Source organism: Apteryx mantelli, chromosome 3 (genome assembly GCF_036417845.1).
Source record: "Apteryx mantelli isolate bAptMan1 chromosome 3, bAptMan1.hap1, whole genome shotgun sequence".
NCBI lineage: Eukaryota > Metazoa > Chordata > Aves > Apterygiformes > Apterygidae > Apteryx > Apteryx mantelli.
Window position 1 is genome coordinate 81,277,606 of NC_089980.1, and position 16,660 is coordinate 81,294,265.

Genomic DNA, 16,660 nt, shown 5'->3' on the forward strand with positions numbered 1-16,660 from the left:
CGTATCCATTCTCCCTGAATGCAATTAAACTTAGCACCCAGATCCTCCCATGGCAAGGAGTTCCACAGATCAATTGTATATTGTATAAAGAATCACCAGATTGTATAAAGAATCACCAGATTGTATAAAGAACCATGTCTACTGCTAGTATCATCTGACAATGATAATACGGAGATAACAGAACAGCTGCAGCCTAGCCACCCTCTCCATGCCACACATGATCTTTTTTGTAACCTAATCTGACCTCATAGGGAACCTGCTTTAAGCAGCAGGTTGGACTAGATGACCTCCTGAGGTCCCTTCAACATAAATTCTCCTGTGATCCTATGGTTTTACAGATACCCGTAATTTCCTTCCACAGTTTTTGTTCTTGCAACCTGAAGAATTCCAGCCTGCTTAGTTGTTTCTTATACAGAAGCCATCCATACCTTTGGTCTTTTTTTGCCCTTCTCCAAATGTTCTGCAGTTCTACAATACCCTTTCTGAGACAGAAAACACAGAAGTGTCCTCAGCAGTCAAGAGAGAAGCAAAGCACCGATTTACCCAGTGGCTTCATCATGTTCTCTGCTCTCCATTCCTTTCCTAATAATTCCTAACATTTTATTTTCTTTCTTGACCACCATTATTTATTGAGTTGACATTCTCACAGAGCTGTTTATGAGACCATAACACTAAGGTATTATATGTGTGTATGGTAATAGCTCAGAGTTCATCATTGCCTATGTAAAGGTAGGACTGGTTATGCTATGTAATACTATATATACTCTATGTAGAGACTTATACAAGGCATTTGGGTGCTGCAACACACAACGCTGTAACATTCCCAGCTTTCAGGAACCCAGCTGCTGGATAACATGAGATCACAGACCAAATTCAGTTTTGAGGCTACAGAACGCAATGAATGGGGAGAAACAGGCATCTAAAGACTGAGATTTATAGACAGCAGCCCATCAAATATGCCAGGGAGAACCAAAACAAGGTACTAAAGTCAGGGCATGGGTTTAGGTCTCACCCTTCAGAGGATGCTTGATACTTTCTTCTGCTCAGGTTTCACAACTCTGAGTCCTTACGTACCTTAGGTACCTAGGCCAGACAGACGCTTCTCACAAAATAAGGAATATTACATGTTGCGTTTATTTATGTGTTTATTGTCTACTACCAAAGGTATGGGAGATCTAAGTTTAAATACTCCTTCTCACTAACTATGAGCAACATAAATGCTGTAGCCAGCAGCATCCACATGAGAGAGTATTGCCCCTCTCTTCCACAAGGACAAGGGTAATGCACCAGCTGGGACTGCAGTGTCAGAATGCTGGCCAAGCACCCTAACCACCACAGGAGGGAATCACAACTTTCCTGACCAGTAAAACCATTTGATCTAAAAATCAGAACTGGTGTATATTGCACAGATTTGGTCAGTATAGCACTGTTGGGATGGAAATAACGGAAATTCATGTCAGCTTACAGATATTCACTCTCCTTTAACATTACAAACTCCATGGCTGAAAGGCTCTTTTCCTGAAAATAACTACATGTACTTACTAGATTTTTCTAATGTATTGAACTCAGTTTGGGGTATGATTCTTTTCATGTTCCCATTTAACATCTATATGCGGATGAAGTATCGAGCAGAACTTGTCTTTAGTAGAAAACTATATATATTTACTTGTCTTACTTTCAAAAGCATTTTCATAATAAAATAAGCAGTTGTGAAAAGCCCAGAAATGCCATAACTTGTAATCAGCTCACCTTGGTATGTGCAATATTCAATATTCTGCTCACCATGCAAGCTAAGCAAATACAATACAAATTTAGAAGATTTCATTCAGGAGGCAAAGGGATTTGGTTAACATCCAATTTAGAGGTCACTAATCCCACGTCCCCTGTCCCCTTCTACCCAAGTAAGATAAATATTTGAATTCCCCAAATGGTAAAGTTCAGCATCTTGAGCCCTATTAAATCTTGTAATTCAAAGTAAATTCCATTTCTCTGATTAAACAGAGAGTATTTACAAAGATCATAAATAAACAGTGTGCCTGAGACGTTCTTAATCTTTTTCATATCACCTGACTAAGCACTTTTGACTTCGGCTCATTCAGAATGATGTTTCTGCTATATATTTTTGTCCAAAATAAAAGAAAAGACAATATCTATTGAGGGTAAGAAAGTCTAATATTTTAGGCATGAAATCTTGCAAGGAGATGCAAGTAAATCCTGGCCTTTTCCAGGGTCTCTCTGCACCACCTTTTCATCATGCTTTCTTCTTATTCCCTTCCTGATCACATTTTTCTAAAGTGAGGTTTTCCCTCCAACATGATCAGCACAGTTGTTCTTAGACCTTTTTATTGATTCCAATATATCTCTACGTAGAAATGTGTTTATTTAAGAAAAAAAAAAGACAGAAATTAAATATAAACAGGCCCTTACATAGTATAACTAGAATATTATCAGTAGAGTCAGGCAATTTTGCTAGTATGGGAATGTTAGCCCTCACTCCCACAGTGCTTCTCCAACAGAAAATGAATGGATTTATTATGAGAGTCCAACTAATTGATTTCTTCAAAAGATTTGTGGCAAAAGGCCTCATAAAAGTTGCTACTTACAGACAACAATATCCGTCACGAATTAGGACAGTCTCTTCAAGGGCGAGGTAAGTTTATCTCACGTTTACCATTCCAGGACCTTCTCATCCCCTTTTCTGGAGCATTTTGTGCCTGGCTTTACATCACTGAAGTCAACAGGACTGAAGATAGTGGGCACAAAAAAAGCCCTGGGTGCTGGCTACTGTCATATTGGAACCTACAAAGGTGGACTTTGGCTAGAAATTTCATTGCTGGGCATGGTAAGCTAAGCAAAGGGACCTCACCCTGACTCAGTAATATGCCAACTGATGGTAGGAGAGCACAGAATTTCAGAGTCAAACTTAACAGTCTGGTAGATCATCCATCATGTTTTCAGATGTAATTATCTGCTGCAGCTCTCCTCAAAAGAACTATCTCTGATTAATACCCGAAACAAAACCATTTAAATATAAAGACTACGAAAGTACTTATTTATGTTCCAAAGGAAAAAAAACCCTACAGCGGAAGAAGGAAAAAGCTTTGAAAACAATAAATGGAAACACAGAACTATTACAAATACAGATCTCACTGTTGCCTTCTTATATAGTTCTCAAGACCATAGAATCACACCATCGTATAAGGAAATGCAACAAAATGACAAATTCAGATCTCAATCTGATGACTGCGACTACCTTTCTGTGCAACAGCAGCCTGAATGCTGGTTAAGCCATTTCAAGATATAGATCAAAACTCCATATTACTTCTATACACATTTCCACATGAATAGCAATATCAAAGTGAAGAAAGTTCAAAGATACGGTTGTTATTTTGTTTTATATGAGCAATAAAAATGTACAAATGATAAAAATATCAAAGAAAAGTAATATATGTCCTTGTAAAACCAAAGCACACTGCCACAGGAGTGAATTACAGGTATTTCTAACACAGCAACTCAAGCTTGCACAGTAAACAACTACTTTGCAGATTCCAGTTTTTCATTTTAATGATCATTAAAGATTACAGGAAACAGACAAGAGTTATGCAGTATCCTTTCCAGCAATGTCCCTGTGCCATGTAAAGTGCATTTACAATGAGCAAGCAAGAAATTAAATCACCATATACTCAATCCTGCAAGTTGCTATTCACATGAATCCTGATCCAGCAGTCAAGCACATGCTGAACTTTAACTGAGTAAACAGTCCCAGCTAACTGTCTACTCACAGTGCCCCACACTTTTCAGGACAAGTGATATAGTGTGAGCCTGTGTCCAATGGAATCAATGAAAAAAATGACCTGGTATGGCAGCAGCACCATATTTCATTAGCCCTGTCCAAAATGACAAGAGAAACTGATTACTTCTAACTTAGTACTGCAGAAATTACAGTGGGAATTTACAGGAAGTCAGCTGCTCTGGAATAAAGATGGAAAATTACCTCATGTTTATGGCAAATTAAGAGCCTACACACTGAAAATTACTGGAGTTAGCTGACCGAGTTCACGCATTAACTTGCTCCACTGTTACACCTTTGTCTGCCTATACCTTAAAAGGCATTAAGAGCCTTGCTATTTTGGAGTGTGCATCTTTCCTGCATTTGGGTTTTTTTTAGCCATCCAGCTTTTTAATGAACCGCAAAAAGAAGGGAAATCAGGAAAAGAAAGAAAAGTAAAACTTTACCTGAAGGCCCTCTATGGCTAATCTAAGCATGCTTGGTGTCAGCTTAGAGGCCTGCTTGAAGGTGAAGTTGCTCCAGTCTATAATCAAAACAAATCCATTCACTTGAAGCTCAGGATCTTCTATCATGGCTTCTAGAGAAAGAAGTATGGCACGCAAAATATCCACCAGTGTGTACCTGTGAATGTTAAGGGGAGACTTGATTAGGCCAAGTTTAGGAAGACACAGAAAGACCCCAGATCAGAGACTGGCAGAATTTCTAAGCGTTATTCCCCTGTACCATTTAGTAAGGGTTTAAAACAAAGGAATGTATACGCATCCTCAGAAGTCATGGGAATGTAAAGCTGTGAAAGTCTCAAAAGCTCAGTTAGTCAATCTCATCCTCTGAGGCAGGATTATATACATTAGACCATTAGTGAGCCAAGATAAACTCAAAAATATAAACCCCCAAGAAAACTTTGAACTTTGCTGTAGAAGGTACTAGTCTCCAAATCTGCCTAAATATCTACTCATGTAATTAAATGTCTATACAAACATATCTATGCATGTCTGTATAGATGTGTATGTGTATGGTATATGTATATGCATATATGTATAGATCTAAGTTCCCTCCTATAATTTTCCAAAGAATTAAAGTAACAACTTCCACATGATAATCTGATAACAAAATGCGATTTCCAAATGCTCCACTGTCATTCTCTCTGGGTAACGTTTACTCTTAAATCTGCAAAGGGTATTACAGAATGGTCACTACCCAAGTCAAAGATCTTGAAAGCAAAAAAAATGTACACTAGGGCTTTGGAAGGTCTCCAGTTAAGAGCAATATCAACCTATTAATATTTAATTAATTTCCTTCAGAGTACTTTTAAAACCAAATTGTGTGGTTTCTGGTGTAAGTTTGGAATGTGGTATACATTGGTTCCAGCACTGTCTACATTAAATTTGAGTTTACAAAGATGCAGCAACTGTGCATGTTTTACTTACAATAAAAAATGTATGTAATTATATATTTTACATATATGCCCATAATCTTTTCTTAGATCAATAATCTTGTAAAAGAAGATATAATTCCATATTGGTTTAACTATTCTAACTCAGTCTCTCAGTGCCAAATCCAATTGAGTACAATCGCTTTTCTGTTTTGATGCTAGAGCACCTAATATAGCAGCTGAATAACTTTAATAAATACAGCAATGTCATCTTCAAACTAAAGGCTGGAAAACCAAAATTGGCCATGTAATAGCGGTATTAATACCAACTTGCAGTTTAGCTTATTGGGATTTTTTTTTAAAGTGAGAGATACCTGAATTATTCATTTCTGAAGAAATATGAAAGTCATAGATTAAGTTCTGATTTTTTTCCAGGTTAGTGATGTTTTATATCCAAAAATCTTGAAAAAAAGTAAGATAAATAGTTCCTGAAACAGAACTAATTTTGCCAGTCTGCACCATAATATCAGATGCAGCATTAGAGTCAAAACCAGAAAATATCAGATAAGCAAATGTTCCAGAAAATAAAAAAACAAATGAGTCTAATTTTTAGAGTGTTTGTGCTGATAAAATTTTTAAATAAGGCCCTCTAAGAGTCTCCCATGATGGCATCCAAAATCAGAAGCTCTCAAAATCATGAGGCCCCTGTGAAATCTCCACAGAACTGCATATGTAGCAAAGAGCATGTGTGTCTATTTAGCAATTACATTAAATTATACTAAATTCTGCTTGCTTCAATATGAGTGCACTATTCAGTTATAAACATAACTATATTTTGAAAGTATTTGCAAAGTGAAATAATTGAAGTGAAATTCATCTGGACTTGCTGACTTCTTACATTTTTCTTTTTTTTCAGTCTACTAAAACTCAGGGCACCTCCTAACTGTGCTCTCCCAGTAAAGGGCCTAGCAAAGGATTCTGTTAGTGTCAGCCACCTAACACAAATGAAAAAAAGAAAGTGTGTTTTCCCCAGAAAAGAACAGGAGTTTTACACGATTCTTCTCTTCATTTTGGAGACTTTTATTTTGTTTTGAATTTGATTTTGTTTGCTGGGATAGGAGGTTTAAGATTCTCTCCACCTTTTTATTTTTCTGAGATTTAACTTTTTTCTGAGGTCTTTTCTGAGATCTAAGGTTTGTAGGAAGTTTGGTATGCTCCCCCACTTTTGTTCAGATTTTTTTCAAAAGGGAAAAGAAACAGAACAGGAAAAATTGTTCTCCTCAATTTCCCTATGGAAATCCTCAATATTCTAAAATTCTCAATTTCCCTTTGGAAGAAAAAAAAAGAAACATTTTTGTAAATGGATTTTTTTCCAGGAGGGGAAGGGAGCAATGTACTTTAAAACCTATTTTGAAGGAAAATGCTCAAAACCTGGATCCTTATAATTATTAGCATAATTCCGTCATCAAAGAACTGTTAGATCAGGACCCCATTATTGCAATAGGTGCGGTAAAACGAACCTGGAAAGCCCCGCCTGCTCTGGGTAAAACTCCCCCTGAGAAAACAGGGGCTGGTATGTCAGAGGCAAAACCTCAGGCATTACACAGCTTATGGCTCTTCCCCAAGGAGAGTGAGTCCCCCAAGCCCAACTGCTGTATGCAACATCCAGCCACCCTGGGAAAATGCCAAAGTTGCTGTTGAGGCCTTTAAATGAGCAAACAAACAAACACCCTCAGCGACCCAGTGCAAAGCACAACCTGGGGAAAGATGAAATCATTCAGTGGTTCTTTCCCAAACAAGCTGCATGTAAAATGGGACATTCAGGGAGTGTTTCGCAGCATCAAGACTACAAGAGGATTTTACTGGCATAAAATAAGACCGGTTTTGTGCACCTAGCATATTTACAGATCAGTCTACCTGTCTGATACAACACAGATGTTCAAATACTGTGGAGGGCATCCAATCAAAATGGGTATTGAAAAAACCCTGTATAACCTATGTTTTGTACTACTGCTAGCATCAGGATAAAAACACACATGGTTAGCCTGAGGGAATGAGGCTCATGCAGTCATTTTGGGAGTCCAGGGCAGGGGGAGGCTCAGAGCAAGGTCAGCTGCCTCCCCCTCAACTCTTCAGTAGCTTCACACTCACTGTTATACTCCACAAGGCAGTGGAGGTATCAGAAACACTAATTTTTTATCACTTTATGAAATTAGATAGAGATATACCCTGTAAGAGGCCTTCCCAGAGGAAAGGTTGCACAGGGAAGGAAAATTATTAAGCATCAGATAAGTCATTGAAAGAGCAGCTATTTACTAACACCTCAGTCCAAGGAAAATCTTCTATTAGAGTTCATGCTTACAAGAAAGGGACATGAGAAATACTCAAATCTTAAAATTAGTCACAATGCCACCTGTCATTTTTGCAACCCCATCCAGAGAAAGCTATTCTCCAGGATGGGAGTTCCAACAAAGCAGACTGCTGCAAGCTCCCTACATCCAGTTCCAAGAAGATTCCCAAGTTCCCCAGTTCCACTTCTAATGTCCTCCCTAGGAAGGTTCAAGAAAACATCATTTGTCTTGGATTAACGGCGCTCTGATCTCTGGTAACACGAAACTGCTGGATATCCAGGGCATAAATATTTTTTGTTAGTTCAGGCCTTCAAGGCATCTCATAAAATGTTTTCATATATACCTAAGTGCTATATATCAGTATATATGTATGTGTATGTATATGCATATATATACACATATATTTCTACACACTCACATATACACCTAATGATATCCTGAATTCAGTCAAGTCAGTGACAAAACTGTCAGACATCAATGAGACCAGGATTTCAGCCACCACAGAGAGTAACCGTGGCTGCAGGGCTAGGTCTCCACATATCTACAACATATTCACCATCACCATAATTCTTACTACAGGTTTGCTTTGTGTAAGTATGAGTGTGAAATACAGTGCAGAATAAGAGTGGCAATATTATATGTTTACCTGCCGAACAAGACAAAAGGCTCTCCTATCAAGGAAAACAAGCCCTAAAGAACAAAGATCTATCTAAAAGCAAGAAAAAACACTTTCTGTCAGAGGAAGGTATCTGAAATACTCTTTAAACCTAAGAAGCCACATTAGGAGTATATAGGGATGTCTCACTCACAACCAAGCCTTCCCTCACCCCCTAATACCATTTAGGGCAATTAGTTGAAAATAGGAGCTATCCTTCATTCTGTAATGGACCTCTTCTCTTGTTTTTGATATATTCCCTAAGTACAGTACGGAAAACCAGAGAAGAAAGACAAATCCATTAGTGGATACTTAAAGTAGCTTTTACTCTGAACACATGCTGAGGCAAGCCAGAAATGTAAACCTGGTGTGATAGATGAAATCTTAGGTGTTGCAAATTGCAAGCTGAGTACTGAAAATATCAGCTGAACAGCCTGAGCAAATGAAATATCATTAAAGAAACTACATTAAAGCTTTCACACAGCACAGAGTTATTTGCGTAAAGACTCATCTCTAATCCACTCCAATCCCATGTTGTCCAACATTTCATCTCACTGCCACTACTGCTCACGTCAGCACCAGGACGTAAGGAAATCTGTGTAAACAAAGTCCCTCAAAAGGCTTTCTACAGGCTTTACCACAACATACACTCCATTCTCAGCTGGGCTTTAGGGACTTGAAAACCCTAGGTGTAAAGTGGAGAAATTACATGCCAGGCTAAGCTACAGCTATACTATTGCCCTGAGGTCAACCACAAACTAATCCTAATCCCATGCACTGTCTTTACACAGTCCCATATAAACTATCCACTAGGGACAGTCTCCAGAGAGGCACTAGAAATTTAACCAGTGTGTACATATGGATGACTGCAGTGTTAAGGTGGACAAATAACACTTTGAGAAGGCAGGAACTGTTTTTAGCAATACCTATGCTGTGGTCTTCCTGCATTAGTCATTCCACAAGGGGAATATTTGCCAAAACACTTTTCTTACCAGCATTCAAAGAGGTATGATGAAACATATCTCACACCTTCATAGCTAAAAGTTACTAAACTCCTGGTGAAAGCTGAACTTTAAATCCTTCCTGAAGTGTGATTCCCTTGAAAGCTGGTATACCAGTTTGAGAGACTCTTGCATTAGTCTACATTTAGCAAACTCCTTTTTTGTAGAAATACTGCACCCAGAGTGCTACATAAAAGGTGATACAACAGAGAATTACTGTTTTAAAATGGGCTTATATTTTATTGTTCTGTGGACTACTACCACCTTTTACAAACTCTGACATAGGTGGGTAGTTTATTTTTCTTAGAAGAAACCTCTCTCTACATAAGAAAGCCTCAACACCAGCCTACCCTGTCCTCTGCATTGCATTGTAGAAACCTTCTTTCCATTCCAAATAAATTCCACATAGACACAGAAATCCTACAAACAAAAAGTGAGAAAAACAGGATAAGCTGCAAGTGAGTGTGAAATAAACTTGGTCCAAGATGGCTTTGATTGACTTTGTACTTGAAAGCAAAATAAAAAAAAAGACATATTAGCCTTTAATTTTAAGAGAACTTGGTGTTCCCTTCAGTCCAAAGGGAAGATGTTACTCTTTTATTCTTATCAATCTGTGTCAAATTATAGCCATTGGGCAGCTCACTGTTAGGGCTCAATAGAACATGTCAGTTTTTCACAGCAATATCCAAAGATTCCAACAAATATTTATCACTTGATCCCAATGCCCTTCATTTTTTGGATGTTTATTTTGGGGACAGCAAGCCCCTTACTTTGCTCTGGCCCCAGTTTTAAAATGACTGCTCCAGTGCTGGGAAGTGAGCAGGGTGCTTTGGGCCTAATTTGCTACAGTACGTGTCCTACAATAACCTGGAGTTAGGCTGTGCGGAAGTAAAACCTGATTTATTTACAGCTAACTTCAATCACTTTCACTTGTTTAAACAGACTCTTACAGGACATACTGTAGCTAGCAAGGTATCACTAATTCCTAGGATAATCTAGAATTTTTTGATTAATTTAAATGCATTTAGTGCCCCCTATTTATAGGACTATGTCTAACTCAAGAGAAAGTTTAGAGAACTTTTTTTAGCCCAGTTGTTAATGTGAAAAATAAAAGCTGGGAAAATGTCATCACATATGTAATGCATTCTTCAGTGTAATACATTCTTCATGACCTTCTTCTGTGTGAGTTCCAGGCTTGAGTTCAAATGAAGTGGGGACTAGTGTGCAGATATACTCTGCTACCTCTCAAAATTTTTCATTCAGGTTGACTTTGAAGCAAGGAGCCTGGAAAAGGCTTGACATGCTAATAGCCACACTGACAGTGATTCTTTCATCTGCTTCAGGATGGCTACCATTTCTACAACAGCAACAGAGCTTGCTCAGGTAACGCCTCACTGAGGTCTTGATTTGTTATTTAACTTGGGAACAGAGCAACTAAAATAATTAACTGAACATCCTGCTCTTGTAATTTAGCAGTGGCAGCAATTTCCCCTTTACAGGAAAGAAAAGTTCTTCGAGATTTTCTTACGGGATACGAACAATTCAAAGTATTTCCAAGGATTTCTGGGAAACAACAGACTGGCAGACAATGCTATCAACTCTTAGTAGTACATTTCACCATGGTCTTTCACTTTTACCTCTTGGTTACATGGTCTGTGCACCCACTTCATTCCCAGAAGCCACTGTGATTCCCACTGGGCCAACAGCAGAAGACAGGGAGAAGGCAGGAGACAGAAGTCTCATGTCAAATCCAACTGTGTCATCTCTTTATGATGTAGATGGCATCCACCATAGCATCTGTTTAATCAGATTCTGGCTCCAGCCAGTTCCCATGTGCATTATCTGATTCATAAACTCTGTGGCTGACATGCATCTTTACTGATATCAAGAAATCTTTTGTTATTTTGCAAGTTAAAACTGAGTGGAATGAATTTGCATCTCTGGATGCAAATGGATATATAACTAAAAGAGACAAATGGAAAGTTGTCTTGGTTTGAATTTAGGCCAGGCCTGTCCTGAACGTCTCAAACACATAAAGAATGCACAGCCTGTCTTGGAGGCTCATCACCATTCTGGCAGGTGCCAGTTTCTGTCAAATGAACTACTGTGACACCATGGTTTAAAAGAGAAAACAAGCTGAGTCTCTGAGCCATGATCCCATTTATAATCTACTCTTCTGGCTTAATATTTTCAGAATTTCATTGAAACAAGAGCCCTCATGATACACAAAGGAGTACCTAGAAATGATGCCTCAGATCTCCTTGGCTTGTCAGTCTGGGTGCAGATCTGAACCCTAAAAAGATGGGGGATTGAAACTTTTCTTATTAGAGATATTCTGTTTAAATAGTAGCAACAGGTCACAGGGACCTTATTCTGAAGCTAAGCACCACCAGTGTTGCACAAATGAATAGAAAAATAGAAATAGCTTCAACGATCTCACCAGATTATCTTTTAGATTTTTCTTTAATATTGTTCATTACTCCTTCTGTTAGCCCAGAGTCTAACAATCACTGCCATGGATGAAGATTCTGCTGATCTAAGTTTTACATAAACATTGACCGAAAAGATGATCCTTAGCCAAAACATTCACAGTCTAAATATAAGTGATAATAGGTGTATGCAGATACATGGGGAAAGCCAAAACAACAAGGCAATATTAGTCAGTTAGAGAAACTGTATAAAAATGACAGTTTTCACTAGTTAATAATAATTACATGAAAGATATTACTTTCAAACATAAATTGAATCTATTAACCAGATTGTTTGTTTTTGTTAAGTTGTTAGTATTGCTAGTAATACGATTTATTTTGTCATACTGCCTCCTGCAGAGCTTGAAAAATACCCTGCCAACTCACCTGTGGTTAATAGTGAGCTGAGGAGCAGATCAGCCTCCTAATGGCTGCAGAACTTAAGCTTTCATTTAACTGGAGGAAAAGTTTCTAGCACTTCTGGCATGAAAGCAGATAAATGCATACTGTGCCCCTGCATCTGCCTTCTTCCCTACTGTAAATTAGCTGAGGCAACAGCAGAGTTAACACTAACAAATGCAGTGGGTTTCCATATTCACTGAGGATGTTCTGGGCTCACTGGGTCACTATGACACAGACAAAAACTATGTATTATTGCACTTTTCTTCTGCTCAGAAAAGTTCTGAGATAATTAATGCAGGAAAAGATCTCAAATAAACAGCATCAGAAAGGACTGGGTTTTGTAGTGTACTTGTGTACAGGTGCCATGAAGCATACATAGGCATGACAACAGATCATTTGCCACTGAGAGCTGAAGTTAATTGTGCCATTAATGAAAAAAACTTCATACCAGCACCAGCTGGACACATTAAAAAAGAAGAAAAAAAAAAGGACTCTTCAAATGCAAGTACATACCTACAAGCCAAATGTAATTATGAATCAACAGTCTGGAAGCTAATGTGGAAGGTTGATTCCTCCCCAAGTATGATCCAGGTTTCTGGAAGGAATGCCATTCTTCTTGACTTTCCCAAGAGCTGAGACAGGAGGCAGCATTAAGCAGGGTCCCATTGAAAAGCTGCTGGGCTACTCAATGCATTATCCTTCATCTTTCGTTTTTCTGTTTGTTTTAAATACAAGTCTGATTTAGTTGTTCAGATGGTAGGACATCTGGTACAATTTTCAGGCCCTGCTTTAATTTAATGATTTACCATCTAGTGCACAGGCTTGTTTTACCATAGGATTTTTTTTTGCCTCCCACGCTTTTCTTTCTAATTGGAACTATGTAAATCATAGACTGCTGGTGCTATATAAATCCTTTATAGTATGTCTGCTATTCATTTAAATAACAAATTGCCACTTTTTATTTCTAACTGTTACATGCTGGCCATAATAAATTGTACACACAGGATAAATTAAATTTGGAGCCATGCTTTCTCTATTAACATTTTTTTAAAGTTTATAAAATATACAGAGAAGTCCCAACAAAACAAACCTCAAAAAGTAATCCTCCCATTGTTGGTGCAAGAGGAGCACTGGTTTACACACTGTAAGATCTCCATCAGTTAAGGCATAAATTTGACACACAGTATGAAGCAACTCCCATATAAGTTGAGCACACGGTACCTTCCAGGTTCAGGTAATTGCTGAACACCAGATAATGAAAGGCAATAAATTAATTAGAAAAGAAAGTGACCTAACCCTATTCCCAGCTCTGTCGCTAACTTGTTATATACCTTGGAGCAAGCTACTTTCCACAGCTGGGCTTCACTTCTCTCCCCTTTGACTGAGTTGTTTACTTGAAAACAAGTTCCTAACTCTGGAGGCAAGGTTTATGTTGTGCATACCATGCTTAAGAGTGATGGGGACCCAACTGCAAACATGGCCATTAAGTACTCTAGGGTAATTCAGTAACTTTGCTATTATAATGTAAATAAGCTTAATTCCATCAACAGGACTTCATGAAAAAGAGAGAACAGAACGCAATAAATTTACTGATATGTCAGCTGATTTCATGTAGCTTAAATATCAGCACATCCATAATTGATAAAAAACTATACTTTTCACATGCTAATTATTTTTTGAAATGCTGCTTTCTGTCTGAACTCAAATTCTTAGTTTTCTTGGGACTAGGAACTAATGATCTGAAAAGTGTCACAAAGTTTGGGGTTTTTTTCATTATTAAGAAATAGTGGTTTACAATAGGTCAGACTAGCTTTAACAAAGGAACATGGCAGGGCTATAATTCAATAAAATGTTTAAATATCCATTTCTTTGCAAATTCTTCCTTTGGGGATTTTTAAGAGTTTGAGTTAGCTGTTTATTTTAAATAAAAGTTGACCTTGTCCTTATGTGGGACATAAGAAAATGAAGCCCACTCAGAGCATCCTTAGCCATATCATCCCTGCTTCCCCACTCAGCTTCTTTGGCTCCATCTACTTTGCTAGCATGGTTGCGGACACCGTTTTGATTTGCGTCAAACAGCATTCTCCCAGTCTGGGTACTGGGGTTAGTCATGGGTTAGTAAGGGCCAGGAAACATTCCCAGGACACATTTTGGATGTGGCCATCCTGTTCTGGAAAAGAAGTAAACCATGCTGTGCCACCTGCCCTGTGGCCCAGAGCACAGTGCCTGGCACATCTGCTGGCACAGTCGCCACAGCCTGCAAGAGGAAAGCTACACAAATACTTCAAGAGCAGGCTTAAGCATGCTGATCCCCCAGATTGTCTCCTTTCTATCCACACTGCTAGCAGTTTGTGTCCTCCCCATGTTTCAAAACAGCAGAGCTTGGGATATCTGCAGAGAGCACTCAGCTCTGCCTGTGCTCAGCTTGTATGGACCGCACAAAAGAGGGTTCTGGTTCATGCGAAGGCACCATGCAAGACTTAGTTTTCTCGCTGAGAAGTGCTTCAGAGCTTAGCCCTGTTATCAAGCAAGAGCCTAGAGAATCTGTGCAGTGCTCATAGGAGTAGGTTTTAGAAAGTTCACTCTCAACAGCTCACTCTCAACTCATTTACATGTACCAAGAATCAGGCAGTTTTGGAAACTGTAATTTTAGACTGCAGGAGAAATGGGGCATGGCACTTAATGAGGCATTTAGAATAACCAAATAGTGTCACATAGCATATAGCCTATAACTAAAAGAAAGGGCTTTGATTGTAGATAGCTCTTGGTTCAGCCTGCTAAGACATCTTCAGGCTAGAGCAGTCCCAGAAAAGACCAGACATTGTTCTGAGGACTGCACTAGCCTCCTTCAAATTGCTTTGCTTGTGAAGTCCATTTTTTCACTTGCATCCATATTATACTGGGGATTTATACTGAGAGCAGTGTAAGAGGGGAAAAGAAGTGGTTACCATAACTTCCATCCTGGCATTTCCAGATAGCTCAGGAAGAGCTTTCTTTAGCTGAGGGAAAGGATTCAGAGCTTAAGCTTCCTGCATAGGCAAACTTTTCAGCTTGAAAACCATGATGGATACTCCTGATTTGCAAACAGCATCTCCCACTTTTAAATACTGCACTTGGGCGGCTCTGTGTATTCTCAAGCATAAAGACCAGCACAGTGAATGCAGCCGGCCTTTGTCAGGCTGGGAAAGTGCATCATCTACCTTGTCTGCTTACTTCAGCTAAAGGAGAGGCAGAAGTGTGTAAACCTCAAATCACTCATTTGAGAGGGGCAGCTAAGCAGTTCCTACTTCCCTTACGAATTTCAGAGCCTAAAGGATGAGAGGGTTGCAAAGGCCCTAAGCCACAGAATTTACTGCTTCTTTCTTTCCTCCTTCCTCCGTCCTTGCTGCTGCCCAGCCCCCTTCTGGGTAGACCGGGGCGTGTCCCTGTTGCCCATCCAGCCTCCTTTTGATCTGGCGCAGCTTTTCCCACACATCCCCCCGGGGAAGAAGGGGTTAAGGCAGGCAGGTGGCTCTGCATTTACCTGCTCTGGTCCCAGTTGGCAGCAAAAAGGACGAGGATTTTCCTGCCGTAATGGTCCAGGTTGGCCAGGCCCCCGGGGAAGCCGTCCTTCAGCGCCTGCTTGATGCCAGGGTCTGTGGCCTTGAAGCTCTTGAACATGTCCAGGTTCTGCTGGCGATACTCAAAGTACTGGGCCAGGAGGCGAAACGCCTCGAAGTGCTGAAACTTCCTGGCCCGCAGGAAACGCAGGATGAAGGCATCGTCGGTGCGGAGGAAGCCGATGTCCGGTCGAGTGATCACCATGTCCCGAACCTCCTGGATGTCCTGGTGCAAGGTGTCGGGGTTCTCGTTCAGCTCCAGCCGGGCTTTCTCCAGAGTCTCAGGGGACAGACCGGCCTGCAAATGAGTCATGGTGCTGCCCTCCTCCTCCTCCTCCTCCTCCTCCCCCCCGGTGCTGCCTGCGCTCCTCAGCCTCCCGGCAGCTTGCGGGCGGACCCCTGCCCCCCGGCCCCCTCTGCCCTAGGGCACGGGTGCCCCGGCACGGCAGGCAGCTCCTCGCCTTCCTCGCCCCGCTCCCCCCCGGTGCGGCTCTGCCCAGCGCCGCCGGCAGCCGCCGCAGCGCGCCGGGCGCCGCCGGCAGCCCCGCCGCCGCCGGCCGCAGGGGCAGGGGCAGGTCCCGCAGCAGCGAGGCGAGCGGCTCCGCGGCCGGCCGCCCCCGGCCAAGGCTCTTCTCCGCCCCCCGGGGCACGGCAGTCGCCTCCCCACCCCCCGGGCTGCTGGAGGAGGCGCGTTATCTCTGCGATGTGCCGCCGCGCCTGCCGCGAGGTCCGGAGGGCCACATGATGCTCCGGAGCGAGTCCAAAAAACGAGGTGAAATCGGTCGGACTGCGCCTCCGGGATGGGCCTGAGGGCTGCTGGTTTCCGCTCGCCTCCTCAACCCCAGCCCTGTGCAGACAGTGATCTCACCCCCTGATGCTGCAATCGCTAGCAAAAGGGGGGCCCGGCTGCGAGGCAGGAGCGAGCGATACGGAAAGTGGCTCCCCGAGCCAGGGGTTTCCAGGAGGGCTGCCTTTCCAAAAGGAGGACCATTTACGTAAGATCAGTGCTCGCCTCGGTTCAG

General features: G+C 40.9%; 1 protein-coding gene across 1 annotated transcript in view; it reads right to left on the reverse strand.

The window, feature by feature from the left end:
• CLVS2 (clavesin 2) overlaps positions 1-16,036 on the reverse strand; it is a 56,021-nt gene extending 39,985 nt beyond the window's left edge. Inside the window, exons 1-2 of the mRNA XM_013959141.2 lie at positions 15,563-16,036; positions 4,237-4,411 (exon numbers count right to left, since the gene is read on the reverse strand). Coding sequence (XP_013814595.1) covers positions 4,237-4,411; positions 15,563-15,951 — 564 coding nt within the window. The 5' untranslated portion in view covers positions 15,952-16,036. The remainder of the gene's footprint in view (positions 1-4,236; positions 4,412-15,562) is intronic.
• Positions 16,037-16,660: the final 624 nt, after the last annotated feature.